The sequence below is a fragment of the Eublepharis macularius genome, chromosome 8 (assembly GCF_028583425.1).
Source record: "Eublepharis macularius isolate TG4126 chromosome 8, MPM_Emac_v1.0, whole genome shotgun sequence".
Classification (NCBI taxonomy): Eukaryota; Metazoa; Chordata; class Lepidosauria; order Squamata; family Eublepharidae; genus Eublepharis; species Eublepharis macularius.
The window spans coordinates 73,495,195-73,522,378 of NC_072797.1; the positions used below are offsets into that span (position 1 = coordinate 73,495,195).

Below are 27,184 nucleotides of genomic sequence, written 5' to 3' on the forward strand. Positions count from 1 at the left end.
AATATGTAATCCTTCTCTAGTTGTGACATGAATAAATTGGCGATACTAGGGGCCGCCGCGCACCCCATCGCCACCCCCTTTATCTGGTAATAAAATTCCCCATTAAACTTGAAATAATTACGTTCAAGTATAATGTCCAAAATGTTTAGAAGAAAAGGAGTGGAGGGGCTCTGCTGTGTCCTAGTTAGCAGTGCTGTTTGTACCACGGCCCTGGCTGCCTCGTGGGGAATCGATGTATACAGAGAGGCTACATCAAGAGTCAACAAATAGGCTGAACTAGGTAGCTCCAATTCTTCTATTAAAGAAATAAGGTGCATAGTATCTCGTAAATAAGCCGCCGTTTCCACAACAAGTGGCTGTAGGAAGTTATCTAAAAACTGGGAGAGGGGTTCAAGGACCGAATTGCTCCCCGAAATGATTGGTCTGCCAGGCGGCGGAATGCCCCCTTTATGTATTTTCGGGAGTAAATAAAACACGGGGGTGCGGGGATTCTTATTCTGTAACCCCTCGTGTGTTTTATTATTTATTTCAGATTGGCCTAGACCCTCATCAAGGACTATTTTAATAACCCTCTTAATTTGCGGTAATGGATTCGTGGCGATTTTCTTGTAATCGGTGGCAACTGAGAGTTGTCGAGTCGCCTCCTGAATATAGTGGGCAGTATCTAGGATAACAATACCCCCGCCCTTATCAGCCGATTTAATTACTATTGTGTGGTCATTTTTTAAGGAATTAAGCGCTTGCCATTCCTCTCGGTCCAAATTATACCTCCGGAATCTCCTCTCCCTCTCCAGGTTCTCAATATCACGCAGAACCACTCTCTCAAAACAATCAATGGAGGCATCGGAGACGGGTGGACAAAAGGTAGATCTGGATCTAATTTGCCTATCAAAATCCTGTGCCCTATCAGGGAGGTTGCCAAAAAACTTTCTAAGCTTGATAAGTCTAATAAGTTTGTATACATCCAATCTGGTGTTGAACCCATAGTAATTAGGGGTGGGTACAAAACCGAGACCTTTGTTCAAAACTCTCCTCTCGGCCTGAGTCAGCGGCCGAGAGGACAGATTGAACACTAGGTCCTCGGCTTGTACGGTCTCTTGGGGCGTGGCGGACCTCTCCCTAAAAAATTACTCCGGGGGCCCCCAGAGGGATAGGAGACGTTACGATTACGCAAATATTTAGTACTGGTCCCCTCATCACCCGAAGTGTCCGTTTCCGAGGGCTCTGTCGTCTCAAATTCAGACCCAGTCTGGAGGTTTTTAGCCCAAGATACTCTTTTGCGGGGTCTGGTGGGGAAATCCTCCTTCCAGGTATAAATCCTACCAGAAGTATAGTCCTTCCTATCACGCTCAAACTTCCTTAATTTTATTTCCTTGAGCTTTTCTTTACTTTCTGCCACAGAGCGGTCCAGTTCCGCCCTTTTGGCATCAAACTCATCAATAGTTTGTTTTGCTTTCAGTTGTTCCTCTATTCGAGTAATCTCTAATGAAAGCTTATCCGCCTCTACGTTTGATGTTTTAATAAGCAATAACATCAGATCAAACGAACACTTATTGAGAATAGCTGCCCAGCGCTGCTTAAAGTCCTCATCCTCTTGAAACATCCCGGGGGGCTTATGAATACGTAAGCCTCTTGGGATAAACTTGCTGACTGAATAGTCCGTCAAGGAAGCTGCATTAAGCAGCAATCTACATTTTTTAGTCTCTAATTGTTCCAATGTAATCCAATCCTCGAGTGGTATTGGTGTCTTACTGCTCAATAAAGATTTATTAATGGCCAAAATGGAGTCTCTTTCCTCAGCCGAATATGCAAAGCATTCTGCAAGGTCCGACATCTTTCCCTATGCAGGTTACTCTAAGCAAACAAGGGAATCCACCCGGATAGTAGAAAACCAAACAAACAAACAATTCCGGGAATATGTATATATCTAACAATTTTTTATATTTTTATAGTGCAAAGTGCAAAGTGCAAAATATAGTGCATGATTATATATACAATAATAAATATACAATAAATACAATAAAATATTGATCTCTCTGTCCCAACATGCAATAAATATGGTAAAAATACAGAATATGATACTAATGGTTATGAAGTATATTTTTCAAAGGAACAATGTCCATGAATTAATTAAGATGAAAATGTAGCAGCATGCAGGTTTCCTCAGATAGAGCTCCAATGTAGACGTGTGGGAGGCATGAGATGGCAAGCTCCAGTCCAAACTGCAAATAAGTCCAAAAGTGCCGACGGGATTATGCGTGCATATTTATACAATTCCCGTTTCGTATAACATACTTCTTCATGGGCACAATAAATATGGACTGTGAACAAAAGTTAAATGTAGTCAATTTATAATTCAACATACATAACAAAACTCTGTACATACATTCCATCTACTCACCAGCCCCCACTTCACCGGTAGCTCCAATATTGCTGCTTATACCATTCTGATTCCATACAATTTCAAAAAGCATGAATTGACAGACAGAAATCATGCATAGGAAAGGACTCTCTTAACCACAAACCAGTAATTGAATGATTGGCCAAATTACAATGAAACAAGCAACAATTAGATTGCAGCACAGACCTCAACACCACTTAAGTCCTGTTCCAATTTTAAAGAGACAAGTAATATTAATTACACATTCAACAAGACAATGCAGTCTATATCCCCCAAATGGGTAAGGCAACGCTGGGCATCCATTAACCCAAAAAACATGAGTAATCCACTTCACTATTGAGTCCTCCTGGTGCCAAACTCCGTATTTTAAAGATCCACCTAGACTCTAATTGCAACAATTTCCTGGGGCCATCCTGAACCCCCTCCCGAATCATATCAATAACTGTTACCTTCAGATCTCTTGGGTTATGCTGAAAACTCAAAAAATGTTGGACCAATGGTGCCTCTCTTACCTGATTACGGATTCTCGATATATGTTCCTGCACTCTAGTTTTGAGTGGACGTGACGTGCTGCCAACATAAATTAAAGGGCACCCGCAGCAAATCGCATATATCACATTGGGAGTCCGACATGTACTGAATCCACCTGGAGCGTCTCGGCGTCCAGGGAACAGATCTTCAAATTTTGTCATCAGGGTACAAACGTTACAATCCCCACACGGGAAATGTCCCCTCGGCACCCGGGTAGCGGAGCCACATGGTAATTTATGCTGTATAAATTCTGAACAAGTAAGTATGTCCTTAAGACTACGAGTTCTACGGAGAAAGGGAAAGATGTCGGACCTTGCAGAATGCTTTGCATATTCGGCTGAGGAAAGAGACTCCATTTTGGCCATTAATAAATCTTTATTGAGCAGTAAGACACCAATACCACTCGAGGATTGGATTACATTGGAACAATTAGAGACTAAAAAATGTAGATTGCTGCTTAATGCAGCTTCCTTGACGGACTATTCAGTCAGCAAGTTTATCCCAAGAGGCTTACGTATTCATAAGCCCCCCGGGATGTTTCAAGAGGATGAGGACTTTAAGCAGCGCTGGGCAGCTATTCTCAATAAGTGTTCGTTTGATCTGATGTTATTGCTTATTAAAACATCAAACGTAGAGGCGGATAAGCTTTCATTAGAGATTACTCGAATAGAGGAACAACTGAAAGCAAAACAAACTATTGATGAGTTTGATGCCAAAAGGGCGGAACTGGACCGCTCTGTGGCAGAAAGTAAAGAAAAGCTCAAGGAAATAAAATTAAGGAAGTTTGAGCGTGATAGGAAGGACTATACTTCTGGTAGGATTTATACCTGGAAGGAGGATTTCCCCACCAGACCCCGCAAAAGAGTATCTTGGGCTAAAAACCTCCAGACTGGGTCTGAATTTGAGACGACAGAGCCCTCGGAAACGGACACTTCGGGTGATGAGGGGACCAGTACTAAATATTTGCGTAATCGTAACGTCTCCTATCCCTCTGGGGGCCCCCGGAGTAATTTTTTAGGGAGAGGTCCGCCACGCCCCAAGAGACCGTACAAGCCGAGGACCTAGTGTTCAATCTGTCCTCTTGGCCGCTGACTCAGGCCGAGAGGAGAGTTTTGAACAAAGGTCTCGGTTTTGTACCCACCCCTAATTACTATGGGTTCAACACCAGATTGGATGTATACAAACTTATTAGACTTATCAAGCTTAGAAAGTTTTTTGGCAACCTCCCTGATAGGGCACAGGATTTTGATAGGCAAATTAGATCCAGATCTACCTTTTGTCCACCCGTCTCCGATGCCTCCATTGATTGTTTTGAGAGAGTGGTTCTGCGTGATATTGAGAACCTGGAGAGGGAGAGGAGATTCCGGAGGTATAATTTGGACCGAGAGGAATGGCAAGCGCTTAATTCCTTAAAAAATGACCACACAATAGTAATTAAATCGGCTGATAAGGGCGGGGGTATTGTTATCCTAGATACTGCCCACTATATTCAGGAGGCGACTCGACAACTCTCAGTTGCCACCGATTACAAGAAAATCGCCACGAATCCATTACCGCAAATTAAGAGGGTTATTAAAATAGTCCTTGATGAGGGTCTAGGCCAATCTGAAATAAATAATAAAACACACGAGGGGTTACAGAATAAGAATCCCCGCACCCCCGTGTTTTATTTACTCCCGAAAATACATAAAGGGGGCATTCCGCCGCCTGGCAGACCAATCATTTCGGGGAGCAATTCGGTCCTTGAACCCCTCTCCCAGTTTTTAGATAACTTCCTACAGCCACTTGTTGTGGAAACGGCGGCTTATTTACGAGATACTATGCACCTTATTTCTTTAATAGAAGAATTGGAGCTACCTAGTTCAGCCTATTTGTTGACTCTTGATGTAGCCTCTCTGTATACATCGATTCCCCACGAGGCAGCCAGGGCCGTGGTACAAACAGCACTGCTAACTAGGACACAGCAGAGCCCCTCCACTCCTTTTCTTCTAAACATTTTGGACATTATACTTGAACGTAATTATTTCAAGTTTAATGGGGAATTTTATTACCAGATAAAGGGGGGTGGCGATGGGGGTGCGCGGCGGCCCCTAGTATCGCCAATTTATTCATGTCACAACTAGAGAAGGATTACATATTGAATGACATTAATAATCCTCTTAAGGCGACCATTAGGTTTTACCGCCGATATATTGATGACATCATAGCCATTATGGAAAATGAGGAAAGTGCAGAACAGTTTGGCCAATGGATTAACACGATCAGTACGGATATTAAATTTACCTGGCAGGGGAATGGTCAATGTATCAACTATTTGGACGTAACTATTTACAAATGCAGTGAGAGGAGACTAGGTGTGCGTCCCTTTAAGAAAAATACGGATAGGTGTTCATACCTTCATTTCTCCTCGTTCCATCCACAGCGACTAAAATACAATATTCCCATTAGTCAATACCTTAGACTGAAACGGAATTCATCACAGAATGCGGATTTCAGGGAAAGTGGCACTGCATTAGGGAAGGCACTGGTTAGTAGAGGATACCCTTTGGCTGCCATTGCTTCGGCTAGGAACCGGGCATTGAGGACACCGCGTGAACAACTATTGGTTCCTAAAGTCACGGATAGGAACACACATTTAAAATGGGCTATTGACTATACCACACTAGCCACCCCCATTTGCCGCATTGTCCGACAGCATTGGCACCTTGTTGATAATATTCCCGGGTGCGAGGTGAGTCCAAGCATTGGTCTCCGTAGAACTCGTAGTCTTAAGGACATACTTACTTGTTCAGAATTTATACAGCATAAATTACCATGTGGCTCCGCTACCCGGGTGCCGAGGGGACATTTCCCGTGTGGGGATTGTAACGTTTGTACCCTGATGACAAAATTTGAAGATCTGTTCCCTGGACGCCGAGACGCTCCAGGTGGATTCAGTACATGTCGGACTCCCAATGTGATATATGCGATTTGCTGCGGGTGCCCTTTAATTTATGTTGGCAGCACGTCACGTCCACTCAAAACTAGAGTGCAGGAACATATATCGAGAATCCGTAATCAGGTAAGAGAGGCACCATTGGTCCAACATTTTTTGAGTTTTCAGCATAACCCAAGAGATCTGAAGGTAACAGTTATTGATATGATTCGGGAGGGGGTTCAGGATGGCCCCAGGAAATTGTTGCAATTAGAGTCTAGGTGGATCTTTAAAATACGGAGTTTGGCACCAGGAGGACTCAATAGTGAAGTGGATTACTCATGTTTTTTGGGTTAATGGATGCCCAGCGTTGCCTTACCCATTTGGGGGATATAGACTGCATTGTCTTGTTGAATGTGTAATTAATATTACTTGTCTCTTTAAAATTGGAACAGGACTTAAGTGGTGTTGAGGTCTGTGCTGCAATCTAATTGTTGCTTGTTTCATTGTAATTTGGCCAATCATTCAATTACTGGTTCGTGGTTAAGAGAGTCCTTTCCTATGCATGATTTCTGTCTGTCAATTCATGCTTTTTGAAATTGTATGGAATCAGAATGGTATAAGCAGCAATATTGGAGCTACCGGTGAAGTGGGGGCTGGTGAGTAGATGGAATGTATGTACAGAGTTTTGTTATGTATGTTGAATTATAAATTGACTACGTTTAACTTTTGTTCACAGTCCATATTTATTGTGCCCATGAAGAAGTATGTTATACGAAACGGGAATTGTATAAATATGCACGCATAATCCCGTCGGCACTTTTGGACTTATTTGCAGTTTGGACTGGAGCTTGCCATCTCATGCCTCCCACACGTCTACATTGGAGCTCTATCTGAGGAAACCTGCATGCTGCTACATTTTCATCTTAATTAATTCATGGACATTGTTCCTTTGAAAAATATACTTCATAACCATTAGTATCATATTCTGTATTTTTACCATATTTATTGCATGTTGGGACAGAGAGATCAATATTTTATTGTATTTATTGTATATTTATTATTGTATATATAATCATGCACTATATTTTGCACTTTGCACTATAAAAATATAAAAAATTGTTAGATATATACATATTCCCGGAATTGTTTGTTTGTTTGGTTTTCTACTATCTGGGTGGATTCCCTTGTTTGCTTATATTAAGCTAAGTTGGGCTTTGATTGGGGTTTCTAGGGCAACAGAAAGAGCGCAGACAGAGTTCAGGCAGTCCCTGCCTGCGTTGCCAAGGGAATTGATTGAAGGTGCCTGACTATATGGCTTCACGAACAGTGGACGAACGCAACAAACAAGGCTTGCGACGACCACTTGTTTGTTTACAATAGCACCTTACGAATGGCTTGTTTGCGAACAGATGAACGGGCTGTTCGTGTGTTTTTTTCATTCATATTGCTGTTTGTGCCCATGTCTACAGACAACTCTTTCACCAGCTCAGGTAACATAGCTCACATAGGTTTACTAGGAAGACTCAGACACAGGGAACTGTTAAACTCAATTTTATAACCACTCTTATTAACTTCAAATACCCAAACATCTGTGACGATGGACACTCAGGATGCATAAAAGTGGGTTAATCTATCACTGAAAACAATAGGCTTTTCCTGCAGTAGTCAGAATTGCTTCTGACTTTGGGCCAGATCCTTACTCCTTGTTAATGAGAAATCTTGCCTGAACTTATGAGAGACTTTATGCCTCTGATACTACCCTTGATAGGTAGATGTTGGGCAACTGTGAGGATGCTGATGCTGGTAAGGTTGGTATCTGTGGTAGTGATGTTTGTACTGTTGTTGCTGCTGTTTGTAGAAAGGATGAGAACTTGACTGCTGAGAGGGTGATAACACTCCACAGGATCTCACAGTCTGCCAATCTTTCCATTTTTGAGATAAATATCAGTTTTTGAAGAGAATAATGTCTCTCCTTCAAATGGTAAATCTTCCACTCTGCCTCTCATCTCAATAGGTAGAGCTGCAGATCGGAGCCATGGATGCCTCTGAAGAACTACTGCTACAGCCCTGGTGGAAGAATTGGCCACGTGCTTTCCAGCATTTATCTGTTGCTTGAAAAGTGCGATCACCTTCTCTTGGATCACTTTGATTAGGATCTTCTGGTCTTCTGGTAGATGTTCATTATACACTGCCACTTTATTCCAAAGGAATATCTCATAAGCCCCCATAATAACAACATAATTAGCAATTTTTATCTTGAGGGCTGCAAATATATAGACTTTTCTGTCCAACTTCTTTCCCTCTCTGTGAGCAGGTGTAGAATGGTGACCTTGCCTATGTCCTGATTGCATCTCCTCTGTAACGATGATGAAAGAGGATGGGTAAATATAAAGGGACATTTAGTCTTCAGCCTTCTTAGATAAAAGGGGAATATAACCTGGCTTCTGGCAAATGTATACAGCAAAATCTATGAACTCCTCAATCATGAGGAATGGAATGTTGGCTGAGTTCCTAGAATAGAGGTGTTGCTGTATTTTGTTCTTGGGTCTTGGCTCAGAAGAAGCCATGTATATGTCTAACGATTTCACCATTCGGAGCATCTGCTTGGCATAGAGTCAAAAATCAACCGTGGGAGAAACAGGTTCCTTATCTCTCACAGCCTCATCTGGTGATGGTTCAGATAGCAGACTTGGGCTCTGCTCCCCCAGAAAGGGCTCCAGTCTGATTTAGGTACATGAAATGCCATGTATGACTTTGGAATGGAGTACTGTCACAGGTGCACTATAGGTTCTGTAAAATCGGATTGCAGATCCTACAGATTCTGCTTTGTGGGTGTTCACCTCTGTAGATGCCCGACGCTGGAGGTACTTCCTGATATCATGCTGGACATTTGTGCACACAGCAGCTCTGGTGTGAAATTTATTCATGCCCCCTAAGGGTTGTGTAAGAGGGTTCTCAGGGTAATTCCTCTTCCTCTTCTGAGAAGCAAGCTGAGTGGGAACTTGAGTGAGGAGAAGGGGTATCTGGGGGTCTTCACTATTTCCAGATATCCAGTCTCCAGGCCTATGGCCTACATTCTTGGTCTTCTTTCTTGGTGGTTCCAGAGACTCCAGATTCAGCTCTTCAGTTCCTTCAGATCCTATTGGGCTCGAAACTGGATGCAGATCTATAAGGGTGGGTGTCATAGATGGAGTTCATGCCCTTGGATCTGATGGCTCCCTAGATTTGGAGTGTTGTCAGATTCAAGGAGCTATCAAAGCTGATGGGCTCAGAGTGCCTGAAGCTTGGTCATGTTGCTGGATCTGTGACATTTCCAGATTTGAAGGGCTCGGGTGCCCAAAGCCAATTGGCAGATCTGAAATGGAGTTGGATCCAATAAGCTTGGCACACTCAAGGTCAAGCAATGTTTCTGGATACGAGATGGTGCTGCCAGATCCGAGGAGCTTGGAGCCTCTGAGAATGTGACGGCTGATGGTGTTGGATCTGGTCAATCGGCAAGCTCCACAAGGGCAGAGAACTTAGCCAATTTAGTAAATGAGCTAGTCATGGCCGAAAATGCCCAATCACATAAAGTGACTTTGAGCCTGGCAGCTCTTTCTGTTCTGGCTCTGGCAGTGTTTGCACAAGCTAACATTATACTCCTTTCCAAAGTGGATGAGGCAAAGAGAGTGCTCATCTGTTCTGGCCATTTTTGTATTACACTGCATGTATTTTTTAAATAACATTTTTCCAGCCATTTTGACTATTGCTGTCTCCTGTTTGTTATAGGTGAAGAATGAAATTGATGGAAGATTGCTATGAAGAACCTCTCCAACCAGCAGCATAAGAGGAACTGATAGTCAGGGGGTCGCTCTTCTCAGAGAGCCAGCTGTTTTGTTGGGATACAAGCTGCATCTGCACTCTGGGAAGGTGCAGACACTCCTTAGAGGAATTTTTAGCTATAGAACCTACTGATTGGCAGACCTGTGCATGCGAAGTCCCATGTGGGACTGCACAGAAGTCGGGAAATGAATCCTAAATGGCAGAGTTCAGGGGAGGAGGGCACTCACAGGGGGGATGAGATGCCACAGAGCCTGCCCTATGACACTGCTATTTCCCCGATGGGATTGGGTCTGTAGCCTGAAGATGAGTTGTAATTCCAGGAGAATTCCAGATCCCAGATAGAAGACGGTAAACTGATATACCCTTGCTGTTCCCATGGGTGCACTCGCTTTAGGGAACTGCATATAAGAAGCAACAAAAAGATTTAAAGAATGGACTTCCATGGGATTGGTCATAGTAAATTAGTAAATTATTTTGCAAAAATAATTAGATAAAAAGATGAATAAATTAATGTTTACAGTGAAGAAAGAACTACTACTAGTGAGCTCAAAGCTAACAGCTATGGAAAACTGAAACAATGTAGGATAAATAAATTGTGGTAAAGAAAGCTGGAATTAGGCATACCACACAAACAGATTTACTGAAATCTTGATTCCACTCAAATCATTGGTGTATGGTATAGTAGCCTTCCAGTCTTCTGAAGAGAACACATTCATTTGGAAGCAAGTAAGCACCATTGAAACGTATTCAGGGCTGTGGTGCCAGGTGCTGGTGGAAGTATTAAAACGATGGCTGATGCTTTCACGGATAATTGTAAAAAAATTAAATATTTCCTATTTTTAACTCAAAGTACAAAAAGTGTACCTTTTACACTTAATATTTAAAGATACCAGTAGCTCTCATTTAATGAAAAACATTGCACAATAGCACATAAAACTAAGGAACTTTCCACATTCTCCTGTGATCATGATCAGAAATATTAAAAGCCACCTTTAAAAAAGGTGGGATTTTCTACAATGGAAAGCTTTTCTACATTTGATAAATTCAAAATCTACATTTTAGCTAGTCATGCAATACCAGGGCTTTTTTTCAGCTGGAATGCGGTGGAACGGAGTTCCAGAACCTCTTGAAAATGGTCACATGGCTAGTGGCCCTGCCCCCTGATCTACAGACAGAGGGGAGTTTAGATTGCCCTCCACGCCGCAATCTAAACTCCCCTCTGTCTGGAGATCAGGGGGCGGGGCCACTAGCCATGTGACCATTTTCTCTGAGGGCAACCCACTGAGTTCCACCACCTCTTTTCCCAGAAAAAAGCCCTGTGCAATACCGTTCCTATAACTAAATACTTTTATGACTGCATAAGTGTACTACATAGTGCACTGCTTTTCTATGTTGCTTAGAATTTTGTAACTGAATTGATGAAATAGAAGATGAGGGGTTTTTTTTTAAGAGGTTTATCAAGAAGCAAAGAGTTTTATTTTTGCAAATTTACTGGAGAGAATACCAACACAGTTTTATGGTCTCTGTCCCATTATTATCATAGTGTTCTTGGATTAGTTATAAGTTTACATTTAAACCATCATTAGCCTTATATTTCCTGCTACCTCATCATGTCAACTATTACGGACCATGAATACACAGACTCTTTTCTATGGAGTATTGTCTTATTGTCGCTTGGATGGAGTAACTTGAAAGGAACTCCATTTGACTCTACTCTGCATCTAACACCTGATGCAGGCTTTAACAGGACTTAACACTATGTCCTAAGGTATTTTCCCTTCCCAAAACTTGTTTTGTACAATTCTTTTTTTTAACATCCATCCTGAAGAAGAGTTCTGGTGAACTCAAAAGCTCACACACAGTTAAGTGCCATTTGGTTGACCCTAATAAGAGGCATTACATGAATTGTATTCTTGGTTTTAATACACGTCTGCAAGAAATGAAAATAATTTTCACATTTACATTTGCTTCTGAAAACAGCTTCAAGCTTTCTACTGCTTATTTAATGACGTATGACAAGGTTAAGCGCTTTTTAGCCATCTGGTCTCACTATGCAATTCACATAGTTTTTCATAAAAGCAGTCTTGCTTACTGTGCATTGTGATTGCTTGCTTTATGCAACACAACAGCAGCCTAACGGTGCAACCACACCTGCTGCGCAAACTCACTTGTCTTCTTCCTTTAACTAATTTGTATCTGTTAGACTAGCTTAATGTAATACTTCTTTAGCGTCTTCATTGCCAACTGTGACAGCTGTTGTAAGGATGCCTGTGGTGGTGTCTAGGACGCCCTTTATGTCCTTTCTCAGTTGTAGTTGTAGAAAAACACCACTGGGTAATGTGTTTCTGTAAAGGGACACCACTCCAATAGCCAAACACAATGAGTAAAACATTGCTCATTAAAAAGGAGGACCTTTTAAGCTACGCTTGGCATACACATCTCTCTGCTACTATGACAATTCCGTTCCATTCTGTTATCAAGGACCCAGAAGCTTTACATTTATATCACTAGGTTAAAAATACAAGTATAAATACATAAACAAGTATATTTTCAAGCTACATTTTTTAATGTATCACAAAATTAATCAACAAAATCTGCTGTAGATTAATAGCAACATGGGGCTTTGATGATAAAAGTCATCTATAGTAAATCAAAGCACTAAAAAGGATTGAATCCAAACAAAATTTTCCATCAGCTGAATTGAAACTCTCCTTTCTCCTCCCACTGCAACACAATGATCTTTATCCTAGAAGAGAGGCAACCTTAAGGAATGACATGAAGGGGATCTCAGCAAGTATTGGGGGGGGGGGGCGGAATCAGTGGAACTTGGCAATTTAGTTTATATCCAACCCAAAGTATCAATTGATCCTGTATCATTTTCTCTGTGTTCTAGTTTTGTGGGCCCAATATAGCTACTACAGTTCTAATCTACACAGAAGAATATATGTATAAATTATGAATTACTACACAACTAAAATGCACATTTGGTGCTCCTTAGCATCTTAGTAAGACAATTAAGTACCTAACAGAAATACAGATGTACGGTTTTAACATGATAAAACCATCACTTGTAAGGATATGGGTCAATTAAGTGGATAGTACATATCATGCCCATAATACATCCAGGACTTCTGGAGGTCATAAAGAGCTCACAGAGTTTGCTGCATATGAGGTTTGTGCAAAACTGTACTTAAAGCAGAACTGGGAAAGCAAATCCCATGTACTTTTACTATTGTTTCATGGATGTAATATTTTTGAGTTTGCTTTTAGTTTTGCTTTAAAATTAAATAACCCTCTTTGGAAACAGTTACATGAGTTTGGGACCGGACTCCAATAGCTAACAATTTCTAGATACTCTATATCCATCTCTTCGAACCCTATCTTATTGGTGTTCTGAACATTCATCCTATTTGTGCAACCACCTAAGTCCTCAAAAGAACTTCTATAGCCTGTCTTTCCTTCATTCTTGTTCTTTATACTCCCACTATAATATTCTCCGCACCTGGATAGACAATGATTTAGAGGCATCCAGGGTGCAAGGGTATGCTACATATACAATCATATTTCTTTAAAAAAGTCATAGAGAATATACACTTGTCCAAGTGACATGATTGAAAAAGTGGAACCCTCTTCAGAGGTACAAATTTAGTGAAAAATTAAACATGTGCATTCAGGCCTATCCCACATCATGTTAATGTTAACTCCCCCCCCCCCTCTATTTTTCTCTGGCTTTCTTTGCCTTTTATTTACAATAAATTCCATCCTTGTTTTGCTTATTTAATATAGCCTTACTAAGAGCCAAGCTACAAGTGATGCCTGACACAGGTTGGACCCTTGTCAGCTTCCCTCAAGTTTTGATGGGAAATGTAGGCATCCTGGTCTTGCAGCTGTAATGAAGAGCCAAGCTGTAAAACCAGGACACGTACATTTCCCATCAAAACTTGAGGTGAGTTGACAAGTGTCCAACCTGTGTCAGGCGTCACTTGTAGCTTGGCTCTAAATTTCAAGAGTGCTGGAAGGTTCAACAAGGTTGGAAATGCCTCAAACACAATTTCTCAAAGTGACAGTCCTGGGATAAAGAAAAAAAGTCAACCCTTTTTGGTCAGAGGAGGAGGGCAGCATTTTTGGAATTTCAAGAAAAATCAGGGGACACCATCACAAAATGCCTACTCTAATAACATTTGATTTATATACACTAGAGGAGCTGGGGCCCATTACAATATATACAGAAGTTTCAAGCCAACTGCTGTCCTATGCTGAAGGCAGCTATTTTCAAACTGATGTTTCCTGCAGAAATTAAGGTTATGCAGCCCCAGCTCTTCTGAAGTACTTCCAGTTCCAATAAGATGGAAGACAACCAGGATTGGTTATTTTGCTCTGGGGAAGTGGGAACCAGGAAATTCATTGTAGAGCACCAGTCTATAGCAATAGAATAATCAAGTCAGATTTGATTAAACCACAATAAAGAATAGAATATACTTTAGAAGGACTGATCTATTACACATCGACTTTGGCTAATTTGAGAGTTCTTCAGAGTGGAAAGGCACACACTTCTGTGGCCTCAGACCACTTACTGCATCAACAAGGGTTACAGCATCAACTTATTTTTCAGAGATCATTTGCTTTCTCAGAGTTGCACTAATATGATTTAGAAAGACATGGAACAACTGATTTTATACTTTAAAAAATCAAAGGCAATGCTACAAGTGCTCCATATTAAACACCAAGATCCTCCAGAAGACAAAAAAACAAGCCCAGACTAGCTTTGTATTTGCAATGTAGTAATATTATCCTACTTTGAGACCAGAAAAAGAAAGCAAAAATGATAACCACTTAATTATTACCTTCCAAGCAAACTTACCTATGTTCTGATGTTACAGACCTGTATGCTCCCCTTCACCACATACATAGATGCTATCAGGAAGAAGAGGTTGCATAAAGTTGCTTGCAACCTCAGGATACAGGGTAACAGTGCAACCCTAAATCTCTATACCATTCTGAGTCTACTGAAGTCATTGGGCTTGGAATGCTGTAACTCTATTTAAAATGGCACTGTAAATTATTTAGATATTATGAAGGGAGAGGACCAAATGAAATATATGACTACTGTCTTCAGCAGTGTTTGCTCATTTAGTGTAATGTACAGTTTGGCCTTCAAACATTCACTTGAGTTTCAGTGCTCATCTTGCCAGGAATATGATTTGCTATAGTGCTGTAACTTTGCGTACCAGCTCTTCTATTATTATTTAAATCATGTCTTGTAATAAAAACTTGCTCTAGTAATTTTAGAACCAAATAAATGCTGGCACCAAAGAACTTATTTTGAAGGAATAAAAATTTAGTAATTCTCTAGAGAAAAAGAAGAAATATTGCATACTTTGAGAAGAAGCAAAACATGGATTGTGCTTTATTTCTGTGTTATACAGTCTACTCTCAAAGGATTGGACATTTTGATTATAAGAAAATAATGTAATAATATAACCTTTGTATTAATGGAAATAAAACATGGAAGACACTCTTTAAACCTGTGTTAGGCTGATCCTTTTCACTATAAAAGAAGCTGCAGTTCAGGCACCGATAACTTTTATTGATAGCAGCATCAGAACATTACAGTTCTTTTGATATGTAAATTTTATGAAAAGGAACATTACTGTGAACTTTCTAGACAGTTTTTCAATTGTTTAGCGTAACTCCTAAGGGGTTTCAAATAAAGCAAGTACCTAGCTGTATGTAAAGTAGTTGGAAAGGTCTTTGTTTAAACTTAAAAATTGATCAGTTAGGTGTTTCGTGGGTTACCTTTTAGGGTTAATTCACAGAGTCAAACTGGTATGATAAAAATACTGGTTGAGTGGACCATCAGAGATATGTTGCAGTCAGGAGTCTTTTTCACTACATAGTTTGCAAGTACAAGACAACTGCTGTGCCAGTCTCTGTATGTTTTCATTCAACCTATATAGTCAGAAAATCAATTTGACCATGAGTAGATACCTCTCCATAAGCAGTCAAGTGCCATTAAAGAACCCTCTTTGTGAGTAGTTACAGCTTCATTGTTAGATTTTTTAAACTCTCCACATCAACAGGAAGTATGACCAGTTACTTAATACATAACTTCAGCTACATGGCAGCTGCTTTTCTATGAGCTTTGCTTAACTTTTTAAAAAACGCTTACTTTTCCTGCACCGGTTCAAGATCTTTGGCCAACACTTCTTTGCTACTGCCTCTTCAGCACCACTGCTACAGGAGCAGCAGTAGTAGCCACCTTGTGCTGCTCACTACTGCTATCCCCAACCTAACCACCTACAGCCCCGAAGTCCTTAAGATGAGCACAGTAACCTATGCATACTAGTTTCTGAAATCTTGCAATCTAGCTTCTCAGTGTGTTTGTTCATATTTGAGGTACACTGTTGCCAGCGCAAACCCTGTGGTGGCTAACATTATATTCATTTTTAAACTATTTGTATCATACTTTTCCTGTTGAAGGAACCCAAGGTAGCTTACAGAAACAAAAATACAATATAAATAAACCAGCCCTGAGTACAGCAAACTACAGTGTGGAGCAGTCCTGGATTCAGTAGCTACCTCATTCAAAAGTATAGGCAGTGAGCCACAAGCTAAAAGCCAAAGGGTCCTTTTGTCCTTTGGCTCATACTTCTCGCCACACTCAAGGGAAAAGTAACTGCTCTAAGAAGATTTTTCAGCTACCCAAGATATTACTCCCAATCTTTCCCTTCTTGTGAGGAATCCTGCACAAATTTAGAAATTGGCACACGCTGCTTACTTTGCTATTTTTAAAAACATCTAGGAAGTGAGAAGCTAAGGAGAATTTTCTTTTGGTTCCCAGCAGCTGAGCAGCGGGCAGCCCATAGGCAGCTGGTGGCAAGTTGCTGCCCCCTCCCCCGCGCAATCTAGCACCTGAAGCTCAAGGTTGCCAATAAAACTTTAAAAAACCCCAGTCATCTAAGCATGATAAATGCAAATCAAAAGCACAGTACCAAAGGAAATTAAGACCATTAAGAAGAGCCCTGCTGGATCAGACCAGTGGTCCGTCTAGTCCAGCATCCTGTCTCACACAGTGGCCAATCAGTTGCTATGGAGGGCCAACAACAGTACATACAAGCCAAGGTCTTCCCCTAATTTTTCCTATGACACTGATATTCAGAGGGCCTCTGAATGTGGAGGTTCCCTTTATTCACCATGGCCAGTAGCCACTGATAGACCTATACTCCATGAATCTGTTTAATTCCCTTTTAAAGTGTGTGGCTATCACTACATCCTCTGACAGTGAATTCCACATTTTAATCACTTGTTGAGTACAGTAGTATTCCCTTTTGTTCATCCTGAATCTACTGCCCATCAACTCCATTGAATGCACTTGAGTCCTAGTATTTTGGGAAAGGGAGAAAAAGTTCTCTCTGTCCACTCTCTCTACCCCTGCATATTTTTCTAAATCTCTATCCTATTCCCACCCCCACCCAAGTTGAACTGAAAAGTCCAAGACTCTTCAACCTTTCCTCATAGGAATGGTGCTCCAACCCCTTAATCATCTTGTAAAATGCAAATAAAGCTGTTTTTCATGCTTTTCCAAGGCCTGCAGGAAAAGTACCTGGCATGTGAACCCTGGGAGGATATTCCACTGCACCAGAGCTGCAGTAGAATAGGCTGACTTCTAACAGAGGCCAAATGCACAGAGCAGAGAAGGGATTATTAACTGTGTGAGCAGAGCCAATTTTTATGGGACTCTCTTGTGGAATCTATACTTGGTTTTCCCCACATAATTGAATGATTAAAGTCATGTAGCTAAAGCAATTTTTGAAAGACTTCTGTATGACTACTAAACTCGAGTAACCTTGGCTTGGTTCAGCATTTTTGTTACAGTATAGTAGGTGCTGTATTTTTTCAAAAGGAAAGTGACACTGAATATAAGGCCATGACTCTCCCCTAAAAATGTTATACACTAAAATCAAAACTGTTTTACTGGACATAACTGTGTCTTGTACGCACATGCAAAAAGACCCACTCTTTTTTTTTTCTTCGAGATGGTATACCTGAAAAAAACCTAGTCTTGCATTACTGTACACAGAAAAGGAGCGAAGTGGCTAAGAAGTGACATTTCCCAATCTTACCTCTCTCTCATATGAATGTAGATTTCTCCAATCTTAATTGCATTCTGATAAAACAGCATTATTATGCATTTTCTATTCACCACAGTAAGAAGAAATTCCAAAGACAATACTTAAAGAGTTTACTGTCCTTTGGATGAGAACGCACTGGAAATGTATTTCCTTTGTAATATTTATTTTACTTACAAATGTACAAGCAAAGCACACTGAAATCAAATAGGCATTCCTATAGCAGGCAGCACATCTACTAAACCTGCATCAGATTCTCACAAAAAGCCCTTGAACCACACTATGCTTCACCTTCAGCCAACTAACCACTCCAGACTCTTATTTTGACCCATCCTTTCTCTTCTCAAGCATCAAAAGCAAGGCTCTAAAAAGCTTGTGACACCTGCCCAGCTCTAAGGACTGAAGACTGAATTCCAGGACATCATGGAGAACATCCATGGTAATAATAAGGTACTATCCTGGTCACATTTACAAGATAGACAATGCTAATGGTACTGATGGTTATTTAAAACTATGTATCTTGCCTTGCCATTATACATGTCTGCAAAACTGCTTATAATTCATGAGCATACATTAATAACTTGAGGGGGAGATCAGAGAGAACTACTACAAAATGTCAGCAGCAGTAAAAGCCATAGAAGTTAGTTTTTAAATGCTCAAATGAACAGTCAAAGTTAGCCTGGTACCTATTATGCAGTCTGTGAAGAAATGTCATGCACCCTAGAGTTTCTAGTCAAAGTTCACTGTAATTGGGTCTACACTACAGGGTAGTTGTGAGGAGGCAATGGACATATCTCAGGGTTAGTTTATACCAGGGAAAAGCAGCTCAGGCTTGACTCATCTTACAGGCACAGAACCATCTGGTATTTTATAAATGAAAATGACATAAGTAGGCAAGAACAAAGAGATATCGGCTCACATAGCAGCAAGAGTCGCATCTAGGAATGCCTTTAAATGACCCACAAGTGGTTGGGCAAGGAAAGATGCTATATTCATGGAAGAAGAGTTGCTCTCAAGCCATGAAGGACTAAGCCTTTACCTAGGGACTCCGCATCTTGATTATATATTGAGGTACAACAGGGAGAAGCCCCAACTCTGAATGCTAAGATAATTCTGAATTTTAAACTACTGCAACTTCAAGTAATGCTAGCTTATCCTAATTAAACACTGTTTAGGATAAGTACCAAATGTATGGTGAGAGGACTGCATATATTCACCTTTTTCTTTGTATCCTTGCTTAGGCTTGAATAAATCATAAGTACTCTGTTTATTTAATAAATTTCCTTTTATTTTGACTGTGCAGTTTGATTCTGTAACTAAAAATCCAACCCGGGGGGCAGGGGGGGCGGGGAAGAGCAGTTAAACCTCTCACTCCTCTAGTAAGCAAGATAAGGTGCTAGTGCCCAGGATTGCCTAGGTAAAGAGAGCAGGGAATTGCCCATAAGAAGCCTGTAAAGGCAGTGGGGAAAAAGAGCCTGAGAATTCCTTTGATATAGTCTATAGTGGAGACAGCTATTCAAAGAGATGGATTTAAGGGGGCAAAGAAAGAGGGACCGGGCTGGATAGTGGTGCAGATGGCTGAGCAGTTTTCTCTCCTATCACCAGAAAACTGGCTCTTGCAAGGACTGTTTCTCCCCACAGTACAAGACTTACTGGGATAGTCTAATCATTATCATGCCAATTTTAATGTCTTCTTGAGTCACTCTAAATAAACCACTCATCTTAGATGTTGTCAACCAGGACTAAAGGCTTGCAGGTTCTCAACTCCAAATTAGGCATGTGCGGTTCAGGAATCTGATTCGGAAAAAATGCCCAAATTGGACCCAATCCGTAAAGATTCGGGATTACAGAAATCCCAAATCAAAGCTTTCCGAAGCATTTGTAATGCTTCTGAAAGCTTCGGAGCTAAATGGCCCCACTGCTGGGGCCCTTTAAACATCACCCCAGCCCCCCAGCCCGACTTACTATGTCAGCGGCACCGGTGGCTTCGGCCCTCCCCACCGCCCACAGCGCCACGGCGGCCATTTGAGGGGCAGGAAGGGCTTTCTCCACCTCCTCCGGCCCTTCCTGCCCCTCAAATGGCTGCCGTGGTGCTGCGGCCATTTGAGGGGCAGGAAGGGCCAGAGGAGGCAGCTCTGGCCTTCCCCACTGCCCTGCAGGCTCAGGAGGCTGTGCGGTGGCAGAGGAGCCGGCTGGCTCCAGGTCACCGCAACCTCGGAATGCCGCTGCGGTGGCAGCCTGCTGCCCAGCTGATGAACCTCCCGCTCTCCCTCCGGCCAGGTAAGTGGGTGGGGGTGGAGGGGCCCCAGGGGGTTGTGAGGTGGGGGTAGAGGGGTTGCCCCCCTCACTTCATTATGCTCCGAATATTTACGGAGCATACTGACGTGAGTAAAATACCATAATTCTGAAGTGGCTTGCCACTTCAGAATTATGGTATTTCCGAATTTTCCCCCCGCTTCGGGTAAAACCAAAGCAGGAAACCTTAATCTTTTCAGGCTGCACACCCCTACTCCAAACTCAAGAATCCTGGGCAAACTCAAGAAATAATCCCACCCAAACAGTTCAGCAAATTATACTGCTCCTGTTTCTGCTGGTCAGATAGACAACCCTTTAATAAGCAAAACCCTTTAACAAGCAAAAAATCCTATTCTATTATTGAGATTAAAATTGGTATACTCAAGAAGGAGTACAAATTCCTATGAATTTTACAGCAGATGAATACAAGGATAACTTACTGATCATCTGAGATAGTGCTGGAGATATTATTCCATTTCTAAATGGCTCTATATAATGCTTGAAGATACATTAATGCAAGCTGTTCTTCTCTTGGGCTTTAAAGCTCTGAAAACAACTCTGAAATTAATATAACTGACAACCAAAATGGAAAGAACATACTAATATGCAGATTAAAAAATTAACAAGAATCTGGGGTATGAAAGATCTTTTTATTTTACTGAACTTGCAAACACTTTCTTAACTACCAGTGTTTACCTATTACAAATTAAATATAAAACACAAGTGGGGTTCTACAAGAACTTGCATCTCATTTTCCCCTTCCCCACATCTTCTTTCCTTTCCCTGCCCTCCATAGCCTCTCCCCATTTTTCTACTTCTTTCTTTCCTTTCCACCCACATTTGTCTGCCCCGTCTCTACCTTTCCCCCTCCTCCTGGCAGCCTCTTCTCTATGGCCCACGTGCATGGTACCAGGTAATTTGGGCCAAGTTGCATGGTGGGGAACCTGCAAGGACTTATGGAGGGTACTTCACTTTCACCCTTCCCCATACTATTTCCTCTTCCTGGCAGCCTCCATATGCCCACCTTTTTTTACGTCCTTCTCTCCTTCAAACTCACTAAACAACTTAACTTTTATATGCCCTCATCTTCATCTATATTTATTACTTCACTACTAGTGAAGTTCTCTTGGGCTTTAAAGCTCTGAAAGCAACTCTGAAACCAGTTTGGTGTAGTGGTTAAGAGCACGGGACTCTAATCTGGAGAGCCGGGTTTGATTCCCCACTCCTCCACTTGAAGCCCGCTGGGTGACCTTGGGCTAGTCACGGCTCTCTGGAGCTCTCTCAGCCCCACCCACCTCACAGGGTGTTTTGTCGTGGGGATAAAAATGACATACTTTGTAAACCACTCTGAGTGGGCATTAAGTTGTCCTGAAGGGTGGTATATAAATCGAATGTTATTATTATATACTTCACTATTATATACTACCTTTCCCCACAATGGGGACCCAAAGCAGCTTCCATCATTCTTCTTGCCTCCATATTATCCACACAACCTTGAGAGGTAGGTTAGGCTGAGAATGTCTGACTGGATCAAAGTCAACTAATAAGCTTCCACAGCAGAGTGGTGATTTGAACATGGGCCTCCCAAATCCTACACACTTTGGGGGGCGGGGGGCAGGTCCTGTTTAACAGTAGCAAGCAGCCAGGCCTGGGTGGGTCACACAAGTCATGTGGTATTAAATCCCTCTGGCAGTTGCTTCTGGGCCTGGCCTCAATGACTCCTTCCTCAAAGGCCAAAACAACATGGCTAAACTGTTATGGATGCTAAGCAACAGCCACTGAGAGCATCTGGGTTAGAGCTACAAGCACTCCTTTTATCACTTGAGCTTCTTTAACTCCCCAATTTTTATTTTTTTTCAAGATTTCAGATTTTTCTGCAAATTTGGGGCATTTTTCAGGTGCATAGGAAGATCTGTCTTGCCAATTCATGGCTCCAATCTCTGGATTCAAGTATCCACAGACCAGAGTCACTTGGCTGTTAGTATATAAGATTTTACTTTCTAGGCCTCCATTCCAGCATTTCCTACAGTATTCATATCAAGAAATAGTACAATAAGCTGATTCAGTAATGGGAATGCATTTGTCTACTGAGTCATTGAAGAATCATAGATGTTTTTTTAAAAAAAGATACCTCCCTCGACCTTGCAGCAAGCATCATGATCTGGGTTTCTGAACAATCATGCTCTTTCAAGTAGTATAATGTATGCCTGAAATGCAAAAAAAAAAAAAAAAGCCAGCTCCCAGTGATGAGAGACCCAGTTGCCACCACTGATCAGGAATGAAAATTCAAGAACAGAGCCTGTGCTTTACAGTTACTTCTCATCCTCACATTCCCATTTCTCAACTATTTTCAAACTACTCCCTAATCCAAATGAATCCACTGTTGTCTAGGATTTGCAAATGAAGCTGCTGCTATGGCTATCATCTCCTAGATGGTCTTTTTCCTTCGTGTACTACAAGTAGACATAAAATGTAAGGGACACATGCCTAGGATTCATACCTACCTGAAATAGCTGCTTCATGTTTCCTAAAAAAGTTCAGTCTAGTTACTCACTGAACCCTTTATTAAGTGATACTGGTACCATGATCCTTAAAGAAATAGAACATCATTTTCACATTGGTTCATACAAATCTTGGTAAACGTAAATAAAATCTAAACTCTCAAAATCTGCAGTTTTGTGACTTGGATCCAAACACTTGGAAGCAGAGCCCTGCTTGCACAATACAACTTTCCCACTTCATCTATCTCCCATGCTCCTTGAAAAGTTGACCCCAAGGGTAAGGGACACTTCAGGAATGGCATTCAATGTGATACTGGAGTCTGCATCAAGAAGAGAGAAATCATCAAACACCCTTCATTTGTACTAAGGCAAGTCTGGATCCAAGCCAATGAAACAAGCAGCTAGCAGAAAAAAATAAGATACAGCTCTTTGATTCTCGCTTCAGTAAGCTATGATCCCAAATGTCAAAATAACTCTTTTAAATACAGTATTCATGCTGATATTGTATGAATGAGGTTACATTATCATTCTGGTATCAAAACTGAACCCAACAGTTGGATCCAAAGATGCCCTCCTGTACACAAAAGTTTGTCTTTTGCTTTATACCTCCTACTAAAACACTGAATAAGAGAAACTAAACCCCAAAAGATATCCTTTCACTCATACAAAAAAGAATTATCAGAAGCATGAGTGCTGCTTGAGAACACGCTATAATTTGTGGACAAGCGCTAGTTTCTACCATTCATACGTCTTTGGATCCAACCTATTGTCTATATATTAATCATGACAAATTATTCATAAAAGGACAATTGCACCCTCTTTCAAAGAAAAATAAAAATAGTGAAAATACTGTAATGTATTTACCCATTGCATTTATATTCTGTGTCTTTCCCCATTCAAGGGCTCAAGGCAATATTTATTTATTTAATGCATTTACGTGCTATCAGTTGACAGTCAACTGACACCACTATTTGCACTTTAGATGAGTTTGAAAGCAAGGTAAATGTGGAAACTGAAATAGGAAATTGCTTTTATGAACACCAGGTGCATTCATACCAGCTCATAAAAGCACACATAAATGCCTTCTCAAACTTGGGGAAATTGCTTTAGCACTGTTTGAGTCATACATAGGGGATGAGGGCATAGCCTGCTTTTCTGTCAAAGAACCCTGGAGGCTCTTTGTCTCCAGATGTGTTTCCTAAAGGTAAGCGATGATGCATATATAGCAGGATTGTCGAATTTTGAAGTCCTGCAAAAATCCATGACTTCTGAGATGGCAGAAATCATAACGTATTTTGTGATGTTACAATAGTATGTAGTCCTACTTCCTTTCAAGATACTTCCAGTTACTGCAAAGGAATCTACAATCATTTTTTTTCCAAAGCACTAAACGTGCAAAAATGACACAACAAACAAAAACTGGTTTGCTCCTCCTGAAGAATGACCACTACAGCCAACTACCTCTCCAGGAAGAAAGATGTAATTATTCCATATCCTGGAAATGTTCACACGTTTTGGGATGCTTGGACCTAGTAAAAAATCTTTGCAGATTAGCAAAACTGTGTTGAACAAAAAGGGCATATATAAACTTTAACACAGTTATGGACACATGTAGTGACATTTTCCAACCTAAATTAATAGTAAGCATATGCAAATATAGAGTGACAGATGTCTGCAAGACAGCACAGAAATTGACATGCACACACACTCCATTTTAAAGGAAAAATATTAAATCTTACCTGTTTAGGTATCCGAAAAAGAGAGTTTTTAAAGAATATATCTTTGGCCTGACTCCATGTTCCATCGATGATTACAATTATGCAAGGATCAGGAGAGCTCAAGTCTACATCTTCCAAATTTGCTGCTCCCGCTCCAGGATATAATATCAAGGTATTAGGATTTCGGCACACAGATGCGAGCTCAGGGTACCTATACAAATATTGAAAAAAGTTACGTTTCAACCCTCATGAACTTTATTTCCTCATCTTTTTCTGTCCCCGGCGATCTCAGCTATCGCCTGTTTATCAGACAGACCTCAGGAATCTTCTGACGTCTAGGCATCACGATATGTAGACATCAACCTACACTTAGGTCTTCCATCTGCTTAAGCACCACTGCATCAAGGCCTGCATAAAAACAGAACTTGTTAGACTACACACCCTCATTTATTTGGTAATGAAAACTATGGAGGTCTATTAGGGTTGCCAATTTTGACGTAGGAATTTCTTGTAAATTTGGTTATAAAGCCTGAAAAGTGACATATAATGCCACAGAGTTCACTCTCCAAAGCAGGCATTTTCTCGAAGGCAACTGATCTCTGGAGTCTGTGATCAATTTATTTCTGGGAAATCTCCAGGACCCATATGGAGGTTGGCAACCCTAAGGTCTGTTATGATGTGAAGGCGCATTAGTGGTGGTGACTGTTAAGGGAGGCAAAACCTATGGAAAGAAAATTTGCTATTTTCCTTGGCCACTTAACAGCATACACCTCTAAGATTTAAGAGATTGGCTAAATTATTAGTTCATTCCTACATAATTATACATAAATAAGTATACCCAAGAACCTGCAAAACTATGGCTGAAACACTACATGAATATGAAAAAAAAATCAAAACAGCAGCAGATAATTGTGCAAAAGGAACACAAACAGTGCAAATAAACCAACACATCTGACTCCTAATAATGAAGATAAGAACATCTTGGAGAGAACTCAATTGCATTCAGTGAAGAAATGTATGCACCACAAGGCTAAATTGCCTTTCCCTTGTCACCTGTGGTAACTTAAGAACTGTATCCAGGACAGCAGCAGATGGATGCCTTATCCCTTACTCTCTCAACACGTCTGAGAGGCTCTATGACAAGTACTGCATTCAACAAACACCATGTCCCTTTGCTTGCTTTTACCCAGCCCCATATTCCCTTTCAACAGACAAGCTCTGCATACTCTCTGAGCATGTGCAGTTCAGATTTGAACAGAAAAAAAGAGGGGCGGAAACAAGCAACTTAACATCTAAAATAACCCAGATGAAGTTAAGAAGTCATAAACTAAGAAACAGCAAAAGAAAAAACACTAAGAAAGCAGCAGCAGATAAATTATATATAATATTGAAAATGGGTTTCCTGGCAAAGTTCCAGAGAACCTTGAAAGAGCCAGGACAGAAAAAGGACACCCCTTAAAATGCACATTTGCATTTTATGATAGCACTCTTAGATTTCAGAAAATATTTACTTGTCTGATTACTTGAATTTAATGCACAACTTCTGTTTTACTGTACAGGGAAGTGCTTCTGTAGGGGAATACTATTCACAGTTGTGCTTCAATAGTGCTTGAAATGGATACTGCTGTACTAAAGAGCAGTAGGAACCTTAATGGTATCTTCAGAGTGACTGCAAGTGCTTTGAAACTCCCAAGATTCAAGCAGAAACTGAATTATCCCCCAATCATTTTTATTAACAATCATCATTTGCTCCCTCTAGATCAGAGTAGATCTTACATCTTGATGCCAATCTGAAAAATACAAGTTACCCTCTGTTATATACACATATGAATTTCTTATGAACAGTCTACTTTCCTCCCAAGCCTCAGTTACTTCAAAGAGGCTGCCAAAAAGGCTTGCAGCTGCATCAATGCAAACTGAGGGCAAAATGAAAGCTCCCACTGAGGTAAGCTCCCACTGCTAGAATTTTCAATCCTCTAAAGATTTAGCATTACTAAAAATAAACGAAAATGGGTTTTGTGCTCTTTCACAATTCTTATTTAAAAGCTAGAGAAAGTTTCTCTCGCAGAACTGAGACAAAGCTGATCTAGATACAGAGGTACATATTCCTTTCACCTTACCCACAAAATATATATTCTTTCCACACCAAAAGGGAAAGAAACTAATCAAGATTATTTGCTTAACTCTCCTTTTCAAACCCACAAATATTGGCTTGAGTGTTTGTCACATCTAGAATCAGGCATATATTTAAAAACTGAAGATCAAATGAGGACTTCTTTAAAATGTACACCATTTAGGATTTTCACAGAAAATCCGGGCGCTTTCTACTAGCTGGCCTCACTGACAATAAACAAATACCAGTTTCTGCTGTCCGACATGTAATAACAAATGATGACCAGGGATCCACAACAGTCTATGGCCAATATGAGTTATATAAGTTATGCTACAAAACTGCAGAAAATAGTTTTTTTCCCAAGCTCCTCATGGCATTCCCAATTATATAATTGAAAGCACATCCAGGCTATATTCTTTCCCCCAAACAATTCCACCATGCACTACAAGTCTCCCGCATACCAATTCTTGAACCTTGCCCCGCCCCCTTCCTTAGTTTGCTGGTGATGGCAATGAAATGGAGAAAAGCCTCTCAAGACGCCTCCAAATAAGACTTCAGTTCCTCCATGCCTGATGCATGGAATACTGAAACATAGTTCAAGAGTCCCTGAGTGTGTATGAGTGCACATGGAATCTACATAACCCAGAAGTCCTTGTACCTGTGAAGTCATCATACTCATAAGCACAGCTAGGACTGCTTAGAGCCCACAGTCCTATCAAGTTTGAACAGCAAAGGTGGCTCTACTTCATCAAAAGAA

At 40.9% G+C, this 27,184-nt stretch overlaps 1 protein-coding gene across 1 annotated transcript in view; it reads right to left on the bottom strand.

The window, feature by feature from the left end:
- DTWD2 (DTW domain containing 2) overlaps window positions 1–27,184 on the bottom strand; it is a 96,709-nt gene that overhangs the window by 24,817 nt on the left and 44,708 nt on the right. The window contains exon 4 of the mRNA XM_054986159.1: window positions 24,336–24,525. Within this exon, the coding sequence (XP_054842134.1) occupies window positions 24,336–24,525 (190 nt within the window). The remainder of the gene's footprint in view (window positions 1–24,335; window positions 24,526–27,184) is intronic.